We start from the raw sequence: 13,030 nt of genomic DNA, 5'->3' as shown, positions 1-13,030 counted from the left end.
TTGAAGGTGCATATGATACACACCCAAATAAGGGATGTGTATTGTAGTATTTCCCAGGTACTAATAAATGGAAAAGACAACCCAGTCCTTTACAGTATGAGTCAAGCATTAGTGATGAATATTTCAGCATATCAGAATTTAAGTAGGGAGCTCAACTCATATTCAATATGCTGTCTATAAACTTACCTTAGCAGTTAGCATTATGGGTCTAAAAATATTGTCAACCCATCAAAGCGACTCAACATGAGCCAACCCAACAACTGCGATAGGGAAGGATTTACGGGTTGGGTTGTGCGGGTGATAAACTGCGTGGTTGGAGTTGAGTTAACTACTAGTGATATTCTCTCAACTACCTTAAACCCGACCAAACACATTGTGTTGAAAAATACCATTCATATTGCCATTAAAAACTGCTAAATCTAAAAAGTCATTTGTTTATCTTGTTTAAATTACCATTGTTGTTAATCTTGTACTCTTGTTTTTTGATATCTTATTTTAAATCCTTTTTTCTTTGGAAGTTTATCACCAACCCAACCCGCATTAATCTGCATTTCAAACCCAAAATTCAGCCAACCCATCAAATTTGAGACTGTGCAAGTTTGTTGCAGGTGGACAAATATTTTTTTTTTTTTTTGATCCGCAGGTGGACAAATATTCAACTCGTCAAGTACTTGTTGGTTGAGAATTTGTCCCAATTACCCACCGAGACCAACACGCAAACATATATACCTTCCACTTACCTTGTTTGTCACAGAATTATAACAAAAAAAAAACTCCTCTATTTTGAAGGTAGTTTCTGAAATAATTTTATAGTTCTTCTAATTAAGGGAAACAAATAAAAAAAACATGGATAAAAAGTAGCAAAAAACATAAAAATAAATAAAAATAAAAATAAAAACGGAAAAACTAAGTTTTTATACCTCTCATAAAAGCCTAGTCAAGTTTCCCTAATAATACAATTTAAAACTATGAAAAAACGTTCTCTCTTCTGTAGCAAGAAAGACATACTATACTTTTCACCTTTTAAATTTTGGTGTTTACCGCATTATTTATTACTTGAACAATCATATTGTTAAAGGAATTATTACAGGCAAAAAATTATACTTAACTTCATGAAAGGCAAAAGCCATATATGGAGGAAAAAAAACTCAATAAATAACCAACATAGAGAAAGGGAAGAGCATAATTGAGTGATCTGTTCGTCTCACATCTCATATGTTCAAAGAACAAAGTAGATGGGTTTTCGTTTCGAGTTCACCACACTATACTTAAGGTCTTTGTCATGAAATGCTACATGTATACATTTGTCTGACAGTGGATTGAAGGTTAAAGTTAAACCATGAAGTTTAATCTGGAAGACCAGAGCTTTAGTCGTCTTCGCGGGTTTAATAACGGTTACAGAATTTGCATATCTTGAGGCATGCAAAGCTATAAATAGATGTGTGTTCACTGACGTAAATAGCTACACGCCAATGAAATGCAGAAGACCCGGATGTCAACAAGCCTTCAAGAACCAACCAGAAAAGTCTCATTACGAAATTCACTCTCACCCATTCACCTTCCCATAGGAGAGCAATTGATGAACACAGAAAGGAGAGAGAAAACAAAGACAACCTCAAATGCCTTATCGATTCATAAATCTCTTCTTTTCCCTGGTACTATCCCCGGTAATCCGGGTTAACCTGCCACAGCGTTGAACCTCCATTGACGAAAGAAAAGAGATGGTCTAGTTCAAACCCTTGAGCTACCAAGAGAAAAAAAAAAAACAAGAAAAAGAAATTGTAGTTCTTTTAGGCGTACAGGAAAACTTTTTCCCCTCTATTTTCCCCTCCAAAGCCTCCTCTGTTTTCCTGTACGCCAATTCATCCCTCTTCCATAGAGGGTTTGTAATTACTTCTTTTGTTTTGCTCTGTAGCCATGAAAACCAATACCCATGTTTTGTTTTCTATTATTTCCCTACTTCTTGTTTTCAATTCCCTCAAAGTATCGAGCTCGGTCCCAACGCCGTTGGTATTGAGTTGTGGCAACAAAGACGGTGGCACCGATACCGATGGTAGGAAATGGGAATCGGATTCCAAGTACCTCGTGTCTTCTGACAAATCGGTTGAGTCTGTAGCTCTAGTCCAAGACCCTTCGTTGACATCCGAAATCCCATACATGAAGGGGAGAATTTTCACTGCTGAAACGGCTTATAAATTCCCGGTTAATGGAACAAGTCGATATATTTTGAGGCTCCATTTCTACCCATCTTCTTACACCAACTTCAATACTACCAGCTCCTACTTCTCGGTCATTGCCGGTGGGGTCACTCTCCTGAATAATTTCAGCGCTTCCATTACAGCTCAGGCTAACACACAGGCGTACATTATGAGAGAATTCTCTTTAGCCCCTTCAAACAACGATTCTCTGACAGTCACTTTCAAGCCTTCAGATAAGAATGGATCTTTTGCCTTTGTCAATGGGATAGAGGTTATTCCAACGCCAAACTTGTTCGATTCTGCCGTAATGGTGGGGTTTGATGACCAACCCCTTGATACCTCTTCCGCGAATATCCAAACAATGTGGAGATTGAACGTGGGAGGCCAATATATACCTCCGACTAACGACTCATTTGGTTTAGTCCGGAGTTGGTACGATGATTCTCCTTATATTTACAGCGGCGCCATGGGTTTGACAAGTCAGGCGGACAACAATGTCACGATCAATTACAAGAATTTTTCAGCAGCCATTGCACCAATTGATGTGTACAGCACTTCAAGGCAAATGGGTATGGATCCCAATATCAACAAAAAGTATAATCTCACGTGGGCTTTCCAAGTTGATGCAAATTTCACATATCTGGTGAGGCTTCATTTCTGTGAGTACCAATTGAGCAAGATCAACCAGCGGGTTTTCAACGTTTACATCAACAACCAAACCGCTGTCCAAGATGCAGATGTGATTGCGTGGTCAGGCGGGATGGGGATTCCGTTTTACAAAGATTACACCATTTATGTTTCTGATGGACAAGGCGAGGACATGCTTTGGCTCGCGCTGTCGCCTACCAACACAATGAAGCCCGAGTATTTCGATGCGATTCTGAATGGGTTGGAGATATTCAAGCTCAGCGACTCGAATTCAAATTTGGCAGGCCCCAATCCAACCATATCCGACATGATGAAGAAGCAGCTAGAAGAGGCAGCCAAAAAGCCTTTCGCTTCTGATTCCAATAAGAAAACTTACACCACCGCCTTAATTGGCGGGGCTGCAGGAGGAGCCGCGGCTTTTGCTTTTGTGGCGGCGGCGCTCATTGGCTATAAAAAGAAAAGCAAACTCCCCGGAAGCCAATCTCACAATTCCAGTTGGCTGCCACTCTACACCAACTCCCATACTTCAGGAACCAAATCGACAATCTCTGGAAAGAGCCACGGAAGCACCAACATTTCATCTGATGCTGCCAGCAACTGCCGGTACTTCTCCTTGGTGGAAATAAAAAATGCGACCAAAAATTTCGATGAGTCTAATGTTATCGGAGTTGGCGGATTTGGGAAGGTTTACAAGGGCATCGTTGATGGAGATACCAAAGTGGCTATTAAACGATCAAACCCCTCTTCTGAGCAAGGTGTTAACGAGTTCATAACTGAAATTGAGATGCTTTCGAAGCTGAGACATAGGCATTTGGTTTCTCTGATTGGGTATTGTGAAGAAAATAATGAGATGGTCTTGGTTTATGATTACATGGGACACGGAACTATGAGGGAGCATCTTTACAAGGGCAACAAAATTACCCTCTCATGGAAGCAAAGGTTAGAGATTTGCATTGGAGCAGCTAGAGGACTTCATTATCTCCACACCGGGGCCAAGTACACTATCATCCACAGGGATGTCAAGACCACAAACATTCTGTTAGACGAGAAGTGGGTTGCCAAAGTGTCAGATTTCGGGCTGTCCAAAACAGGACCTAACATGAATCAAGGGCATGTTAGTACAGTGGTGAAGGGTAGCTTTGGTTACTTGGATCCTGAGTATTTCAGGAGGCAGCAATTGACTGAGAAATCCGACGTCTACTCCTTCGGAGTTGTTCTTTTCGAGGCCTTGTGTGCGAGGCCGGCTCTGAATCCAAGCCTTCCGAAGGAACAAGTTAGTCTTGCTGATTGGGCGCTCCATTGCCAAAGGAAAGGAACTCTAGAAGACATCATCGATCCCCAGCTCAAGGGGAAGATAAGCCCAGAGTGTTTGAAAAAGTTTGCAGAAATGGCTGAGAAGTGTTTGGCTGATCACGGAACGGATCGCCCCTCCATGGGTGATGTGCTGTGGAATCTTGAATTTGCTCTCCAAATGCATGAAAACCCAGAAGGCAGTGTGAGGAAACCAACTACAGGAAGCGTAGATTATGATCAGACTGAAGAAATTGACCACAACAGCTTTTTGGCAATGCACAGGAGTACTTTGAGCCTCGGAAGTGAGCATGATGAAAAGGAATCAGAAGATAGCACTGATGATATCTTCTCACAGATTGTCAATCCAAAGGGGCGGTGATGAGATTTGTCCTTGCAACCTGTGTGCTTCTCTTGAACAAATGGCTATATTTGGTGATAGGAAGTTATAAACTACTACGTGTTTGGTCTTTTTGTTTGTTCTCTCTTAATTCTAGTGCTATTTAAGGGACGGGCTTTTCAAACAGATTGCAACTTGGAAATCTATGTAAGGAGTTGAGACAGAAACCGTTTACATCAGCTCTCTTGCTATAATATATAATATTGATTGCTATATTACTATTATACCTTTACCATTTAATTCATTATAGCTTATAATTTTATTTCAAGTTGCATGAACTCTGGAGACCAAGTTGGTTTATGTTGGTTCGAAATATCTACATTGTTCGCTTGGTCATGTCTCAAACTCGATGCATTCTGTATGCATTAGTTCGAAAGCATGTCCTCCACCTTATGCCTATCGTGTAAAAGGTCCAACTTATTCGATTAGTCTTTCTGTCATCCACTCTTTTCTTGTATAATTCCACACATTTAACAACATGACTTTTTTCCATTGTTTCTAAACTTTACATGTAGAGTTTTATGGTGAAAAGTTGAAGATAGATAATAACTTTCAAAAAGATTGAGATTGTGCTCCCAATGTCACCACAAGAGGCAGAAGAGGAAGGAGGAAAAGGAGATATTGTATACGTTAGGAATCTAGGACCTGGAGACCCTGCCAAGCAGGGGTGCCGAGCACATCTCGGCCGTCCAAAAGTGTTTTGGACGGCCCAGATGTAAAGGTACCGAACGGATTTAAAAAAAAAATAAAGGAAAAGGAAAAAGATGTTTAGATCCGGGCCGTTGATTCCGAGATGAACGGCCAGATTGGCCGCTCGGCACCCGTTTGGCAGGGGTGCCGCTCGGCAGGGTCCCCGGGTCCAGGAATCTGAGTCTACGGCTTAAGTGCTTACTATTGTCCTAAACAAGGATTTGGTTTTCATGTCTAACCCTTCTGACTTGTGGTGTGAGGGATGGTTCAACTTCTTATGCCATTTTTTTTTTTGGTACTTAATGCCACCAATACAGTAAAAATTGTATATTAATTTCTTGTTAGAATGGATATATTTGATAAATAGACATTTATTGCAGCATTAGGTGGGTTGTGTCTCTTGATCCAAATGTGGGTGTCTTGTTATATATTTGTTGTCTTGATCATTTACATCGATTTCCCTACAATAGTTTCTTCCTTTTGATCTATTACAAAGTAAGCTGCACTAATCCCAATTTGAGTTCCACAACTAAGGGGTTCATTTTAACTAGTCTTGTGTTTCTTGACTTGAAGAGCTTTTTACTTTTACTATCTTGTTCTATATATCAATGTAAAACATTCAACGAAAATACTACTTTATACTGGAACTTTTCCCTATTGTAAATTTTGTTCTCGGTATTGCTTATGTTTCTGTGTCCTCGATATTGCTTATGTTTGCATGTATTCTGAAGAATTAGAATGTCTCTTTACGTTCCAAGCTATATAGCTACTCATAGATTTTACTCTAAATAAATGCAAAGCTCGCTGTACAATCTCTTGTAATAATATATGCTTACAAGTATGGAGTTCAAGTTGCTGCATTTGAAGCATGAGAGATACAAAACTGAAATTTGAGTTGAAGTTGAAGGGTATATATGATGCACATTGTGTAGGTAAATATTCAATCTAAAAATACTGTATAAGTTTGTTGCAATTTGCTTCACATTTTAATGAAAATCTACGGATAGAATAGAGTGAAACTTCTCAATTATAGTATGAAGCTTTGATTCATTTGGCAATTAATTGCCAATCGACCCATAATTGGAAATACACATTCCGTCCCAATATGCAATAATGCATGGGAAAATGACGGCCCAGGACGTGTTTTGATAATTAATATCAGCCAAGGACATTTTCAGCATTAACAAATGTTCTCAACATGTCTTTGACTGGTATTAATTATCAAAACACGTCATTGGCTGTCATTTTCATTTTCATTTTCCCATAATGTGCATTTAGCGTAAATGCTGAGACTTTTATTTACTGGTGTGATCGACTTCTGGCTTTGTCAAGGCTAAGGGACAGAAAAGAAGGAAAAGGAAAACGCAGCTGAAAAAAAAATTATGCTGTTAATCCTTAAAAATTATATGATGATATCATTGTTTTTTTTTTTTTTATATCACAAATTTTAGTGCATAAGAGTTTTGTTAGATATGATGCAAGGTTTTGTCGCACTAAAATTTTGATAGTATTAACGAAGATAGTTTGGAAATATCAGCACCTTTTGGCTTCTTGTCACTTTCGGGTTGTTATTTTTTCCTTCAAGTTCCTGGCGGCGTATGATTGTCGAAGGGAGGGGCGTCTTCTCTTGTGGGTTCGCTCTTGCACCGCTTTGATGCTTTGTGCTTAGAGTCATTTTAATCTTTGTAATTTATTTTCAAATATTAATAAAATTCTTTTTTGCCGTTAAAAAATATATATAATCTAAACATAATTTATGGGGTGACTTTCTCCCTGGACGCTATAAAAGTTACCTCTAACTTACACACATCTCAAACTAATTCTTAGTTGGTCAAAGATAGATTGACAATTTTCATTGAGACTAGAAAATTCATGGAAAATTACGCAGTGGTACATTTTATATCCAGTGGTTTCTGTTTAGGAGGCCCAGGGAAAAAAAATAGGCTTTTTTTTTTTTTTTTCCTCCGGCTCTTAATTCTTTTCTTTCTTTTTTTTAATCCGCTCCGGCTCTTAATTCAACAGTCAAACTAATTGGTTATACGCGTGATATATGAGAGGAAACGAAGAGGCAACCCAATTTGAACAACACTGACAGAACTTCCCGACCGTCTCCCTTCTCAAACCCCAAAGCGGAGAGATTCCCATCAATTAGGTATGTACTTAAACATTCTATTCAATTGCTGCATCTGGAACGTAATTCTCATTCCTTATGTGGTTACCATGTACGTATTTGGATCGATTGGATCCGAATTTTTAATGGAAGGAAAAATGCTAGGGGACATTTAAAGCTTCAAATTCTTCTTCCCTGAGTCGTATGTGTTGGCTCTTTTTTCTTTTATTTTCTTTAAATGGAGCGCAGCGAGTGCGCCTATGTCTTGGGAATCACATTCTCAAACTTTAGATCCTCTTGAATTCACGTTACTGGTGTGTGTGTGTGTCAGAAGTTTCCAGGTTTGCGGCGATTGGATCACCTATGTGAAGAATATTTTGAACCCTTGTTTGGTATTCTTGATTGCTGCTTTCGAATTGCTTTATTTGGTCATGTTAGGTTTTATTTCAACTGCCAGGGTTGTTGTGGCTCGTTTGATTTTGTTGCACTTGGAGTGAGGCTTACCCGTCATGGCGAGGATCAAACCTCAAGCTCTACTACAACAAAGCAAGAAGAAGAAGGGTCCAAGTCGTATCAGTGTTACTGCAGTTATTGTATACAGCTTAATTGCGATCGTGACAGTGTATTTCCTGTTTGCTACTTACAGACATTGGTCTCAGAGGTTTGTTGGAATCTTCAACTGTGGATTTATGGTTGTTATGGTAGCAAAATGGGAATTGGTGCCACTAATATAGTGTATCTTTTTCTTCGTTTTGCCCGGCGAGAGCAATTCAGATATTTGTATTGTACATTTGAGAACATTCTGGGAATAGTTTGAGAGAAGATTTCACAAGTTTTGCTGCAGGAGAAATTGAGTTCATTTTCCAAAATGTTTGGAACGGGACATGGGTCTCAGGCTCTTAGCCCCTTGGCATTCTTGGTTAACTTAACCAGATTTTATGAATCTTGAGATTTTGGTGAAATACCTCTACAAGTTTAAATAAAAGCCTTCTGGAATTGTGAAGCCTTTTAGGACGATTGCAAAATCTAAAATTAGGAACAACCCAAGCGTTAGATTTGTTATTGAATAGCTTTGTTGTTTTTAATTAAGGCACTTGCTAAATGTTTCTATATATTGTAACCATAACTTGACAAGCAAAGAAGGAAAGAAAAGCTATGTTACATGGATTTTTCAACATGTGCGTATGTCGGACTGTCGGACACTTCACGATCAGACAAGGATATGATGCGTGTCTAAAATGTTTTGAACTAACAGTGGACTATGCCCAGACTCCTATGCTATGCAGGTAATGCCTGAAGCACATTGTAAACACAAGTTACCCTAGAATATGGAAGAAATATACTAAGAGATGCGGATAATTTGGTCTGTCCATATGTCCTTCTGATGGAAATTAAATGTATCCCAACACTTAGACACATGCCTGCACCAACACCTGCAACTAGTCCATGTAACACAGAAGAAAAGCAGTGACATATTCTGATGTATACTTTCTAACTTGTGTTTAGGTCAAGAGTTCAAGAAGACGATCACTTGTCAGATTTTGAGGTACAATTTTTTGGAGAAAGTTTTTTTCTTTCTAGCTTCTTGTTGAATATTTGTCTGGTAAGAATACTGATTACTTACTGGAAAATGACAGATCTGAAAGATTCCACTTTTCTTCAATTTCCAGTGATATTAATTATTAATGACTTCATTGATAGTTTCAAAGATGTAGTTGTCTGTTTGTGTATTTGTTCTTTTTATGGTCTTCATGCCTTCAAGGTTTGAGGAATTTGCTTTCAATTGATCATGACCAATTACATAACCTTTTTCTCAATGTCTGGTCCTTTCGGTGCTACAGGGTGACAATGTTATTGCAGATTCAAAGAAAACTGATGTCCCTAGATATGCTGTAAGTTACTTTGTAAGCTGAGCATTTATAACTACTTTTGGTTTATATTTTAAAGGCGGTTGCTAGGTACTACTTTTATGTTTGTGTCTGCTCTACAAAACATTCCCTTACTACTTAGTCAACGCTGCCATCTTTCGATACCAATATGAGCTTTGGTGATGATGTTTCATTTAGTTCTCCAATTCTTAGATTGTTGTTTGCTCAGTGTTCATTCTTTTGCTCTTCTTTTCAATTTATTTTGTGTGTTATTTTATCTTTTTCTGCAAGTAAAGTAAGTTATGCTGCAGTAGGGGGTGTGTTCTTATCTATTGCATGTTGGTATGCTCGTGTATTTTTTTCTCCATTTGACAGATTTTGAATACCTCAAAAGGCTCAATAACGGTCGAGTTATACAAGGAAGGTTCTCCCGAGGCTGTTGACGAATTTATTGACTTGTGGTGGGTACCATACTAAACACTATTTTTATCCATTGTTGGGGTATATTATTCCATTGTTCACGCAGCTTCTTAGTAGACAATATTTCTTCGTTGACGCTTCGATAATTTGCCTCATTAGCTGTGGACAAGGTTTCAGTGTTTCTATTCCCTTTATGCTTTTCGAATGTGTCATCTCATAGTTGGAGCTTAAGCATTGTGGAAAGTTGAGTGAGTTGACACTTTGGAGTTTCATACTTACCCCTTGAAGCAGATTAGATTCGTGTATCGGCTTTCTGTATTTTCCTGGCCATTCCAGATGGTCAACTTTTGAAATATACCTGACGTAAGTAGTCTCCACGGCTATACTAATGATTTGTCTAACAAATATATCAAATTGATGGAAAGGATTCACTATGCAGTAGATTTTTTTTAGCCTGGGAGCATGTAAGTTGCAAGTTAATTCCATACTAAAAATGGTTAATGTTCAGTAACTGATGTTGGATCAGCGAATTTCAGGGGAACTGTAAACATCTTCGTACTCTTTTAGCTGTATGTTCAGAATGGGGGTTATTGTCCAGCTGTGGCAGAGTTCGTGTTATTGACTTGAGTTTTGTACTATGAAAGTTGTGCTTTTACTTGTTGCATTCTCTCCATGTAGTGGAATCACTTGCAATATTCTTGGCAGGCACTAACGCTTCCTCCTCGAAGGGCACTTTTGGATTTGATTGTAAAATAATTAAAGTCAGATTCAAAAGATCTTTTTTGTTTTCAGTCAAAGGGGTCACTTCAAGGGGATGCCTTTCCACCATGTAATAAAGAACTTCGTGATTCAAGGAGGTAATACTGATCGACCTGGAGCTACAGACGATTGGACTTTGAGAGGAAAGCATAACAGCCAACTTGATACAAGGTTTGCCCCCCACTCTGGAGCCACTCCACGGAGTTACCCTTTAGCCCAAGGGAGTTCAGAGAAAGCATTTTCTTATACTACTCTGGTTACTGAACTTGTGATTTTTATCCAGTGTGAAGCATGAGGCCTTCATGCTTGGTACTTCAAAGGCCAAACATGACAAAGAAGCATTTGAACTTTATATTACAACTGCACCAATCCCAGATTTGAATGAGAAGCTTATTGTGTTTGGGCGGGTTATCAGGGGAGAGGATGTTGTTCAGGTATTAATTAAGCCTCTCTCTCTCTCTCTCTCTCTCTCTCTCTCTCTCTCTCTCTCTCTCTCTCTCTCTCTCTCTCTCTCTCTCTCTCTCTCTCTATGTGATAGTTCCCTTCAAGTAGTTTCGTACTAGGGGTAGAAATGAGAGTTTCTATCATAGTATTGAGGAGCCAACTGTAATGACTAATGAGACCATGGAAGCATGATGTTGCAATCCAAACAGCTTCTTGTGGACTTCTGGTGCTGTTTAAGAGCACTTGCCAAAAGTCTGATCTGGAAAGGGTGGCTAAGATTCTGTTTCTTATGTTATTTTGGGTTTATACTTTATAGCAGCTGGCAGATCTATTAGTAAAGAGGAGCCACCATCATATGCCTGGCTGGATGTCATCAATCTTTTATTTGTCAAATCTGAGGTGCTAGCTGGCTAAGCTAGTGAGGTCCCTTACCAGATGCAAATTAATGGTTGGACTACTCAGACGCAAATTATAGACTTTGGCACTAAAGGGAAAAGAATCAGTAAGTTTGGGACCAAAGTTACAGACTCACAGAGAAAGCATACTTTAGGGGCCTCTTGGGATTTTAACCTAGAAGTATTGTTCATATTGTCTTTTTTAAGTAATTTTATATCCTATTCATAGGACATCTGGTGGAGTGGATGTACATGCTTTTAGTGTCTAGTTGCTTTGTGCATTTATTTTACAGGATCCTTTATTAGACTTACAATTTGAATGTTTGTCCTGCAATGTGCTTGCCAGGAAATTGAAGAGGTGGATACGGATGAACATTATCGACCTAAGTCCTCGATAGGAATAATCAACGTTTCTTTGAAACAGAAGGTTTAGACGATGCCTTGCCAGTTCGATTGCATAATTTTCCTCACCTTGACAGAAGTCCTGAGAATCACCAAGCAATCACTTTATGGGGACTTTTCCATTAGCTTTTCTTCTGGGGTGTTGTGGCATTTGGATTGAAGTCCCTGGAATTATTACAACGTTAGCTGTTGTTGTCATACCCTGAGGTTGCCAATCCTATTTGTATTATGGATTTTTGTTCAAATTTTGGTGATAAGTAGTTGTTTTGTACTGGAATCCAGCAACTGGATGCAATTACACTCTCCTGGGATCATGGTTCCAGGCACGACAGAATGATACTAATCCTAATCCATCTCTGAAATGGTTTGTAACTAATTTTATTTTATTACCTTTTTACGTTGTCACATTGGTTGTGATTGGCATCCTTCCCTGTTTAACCAACACGAGTATACTCAAAATGTCAACTTCATGTTGGAACAAGAAAATATGGTTTCATTGATGTGGTAATGTCATACAGAAAATTGATTAAGCAATCTCTATGATGTTTATTTGGCAATGCAATCAAGGGCCATGATGTGTGACGATTTGTTGCCAAAGAACTTGTGGAAAATCCAATCTTTCATAGGGTCCAGAAAACTTAAAAAAGCCCAGTTAACTGTGTTCTCTGCATTTAGAACATTGGCAGGGGTTGGATGTTGCGTGGTTGGAAAATCCAATTATTGGCGAAGTTGTGTGTATGTGACCTGCGAGAAGAAAGGGCATGCAGAGAGATTTGCAAGGCCAGTTTTGTCTCATTGCCCTTCTGAATCTTCTGATATTACACCAAATTCCTGCCCTTTGGAGGCCATGGATGGTATTGCATTTTGCATAAAAGAAGATGGTAAACTGGGAAATTGTTGTATTTTCCTCTGAATTGGTAATGCATTGTACAGTAGCCTGCACGAGTTGACTTGCTAACTTTTAGCCTAACGATGTGGCTCAAAACGTTTAACTGGTGGGCATAGCTATGCATACTACACAATATTCCCACTGAATCCCACATTGTCCTGATGTGAAAGTTCTTTTTGGGGTTCTCCTCCACTTATAATGCAATATATACCACTTGTAACGACTCGCGTCAGCTGATCTGCTAACCCTTAGTCTAACCATGTGGCTCAAAAGATTAATCCCCGATTAAAAATAGCTGGTGGGCATTGCCATATATACTACGCAATATTCCCACATCTTCACGAGGTGGGAATTTTTTTTGGATTCTCACAGCTTATATTGGAAATGATTTTTTACAACTTATTGGTAATACTTGGTACGGTTACGAGAGATATGAAAGAATTGTAGTGCCTTCTAAGTTACTTCTTAATGATTTGTCCTGTCGCCATATTAAGTGAGATTGAAAAACCGTAAAATG

The 13,030-nt window shown here is 38.8% G+C and overlaps 2 protein-coding genes across 3 annotated transcripts; both read left to right on the top strand.

Annotated features, from left to right (window-relative positions):
* Positions 1-1,577: 1,577 nt before the first annotated feature.
* Positions 1,578-4,760, top strand: LOC131304616 (receptor-like protein kinase ANXUR1). Its single transcript, XM_058331932.1, has one exon. It carries the CDS (start codon positions 1,918-1,920, stop codon positions 4,516-4,518), a length of 2,601 nt encoding a protein of 866 aa, XP_058187915.1. The 5' UTR covers positions 1,578-1,917; the 3' UTR covers positions 4,519-4,760.
* Positions 4,761-7,219: 2,459 nt separating this feature from the next.
* LOC131305234 (peptidyl-prolyl cis-trans isomerase CYP21-4-like) lies at positions 7,220-12,000 on the top strand. Of its 2 annotated transcripts, none has more exons than XM_058332391.1 (8): positions 7,220-7,378; positions 7,794-7,997; positions 8,843-8,882; positions 9,178-9,228; positions 9,580-9,665; positions 10,417-10,554; positions 10,667-10,817; positions 11,569-12,000. In XM_058332391.1, the coding sequence occupies exons 2-8, from the start codon at positions 7,846-7,848 to the stop codon at positions 11,653-11,655; spliced, it is 705 nt and encodes a 234-aa protein (XP_058188374.1). In that variant the 5' UTR covers positions 7,220-7,378; positions 7,794-7,845; the 3' UTR covers positions 11,656-12,000. The 2 variants fall into 2 exon arrangements, with proteins under 2 accessions (XP_058188374.1, XP_058188375.1); XM_058332392.1 differs by having other exon boundaries at positions 7,249-7,378; positions 7,775-7,997.
* The last annotated feature ends 1,030 nt before the right edge of the window (positions 12,001-13,030 follow it).

The sequence above is a fragment of the Rhododendron vialii genome, chromosome 1a, assembly GCF_030253575.1.
Source record: "Rhododendron vialii isolate Sample 1 chromosome 1a, ASM3025357v1".
Classification (NCBI taxonomy): domain Eukaryota; kingdom Viridiplantae; phylum Streptophyta; class Magnoliopsida; order Ericales; family Ericaceae; genus Rhododendron; species Rhododendron vialii.
The sequence above is the reverse complement of the archived record's forward strand: the minus strand, read 5'-3'. Positions and strand labels throughout refer to the sequence as shown.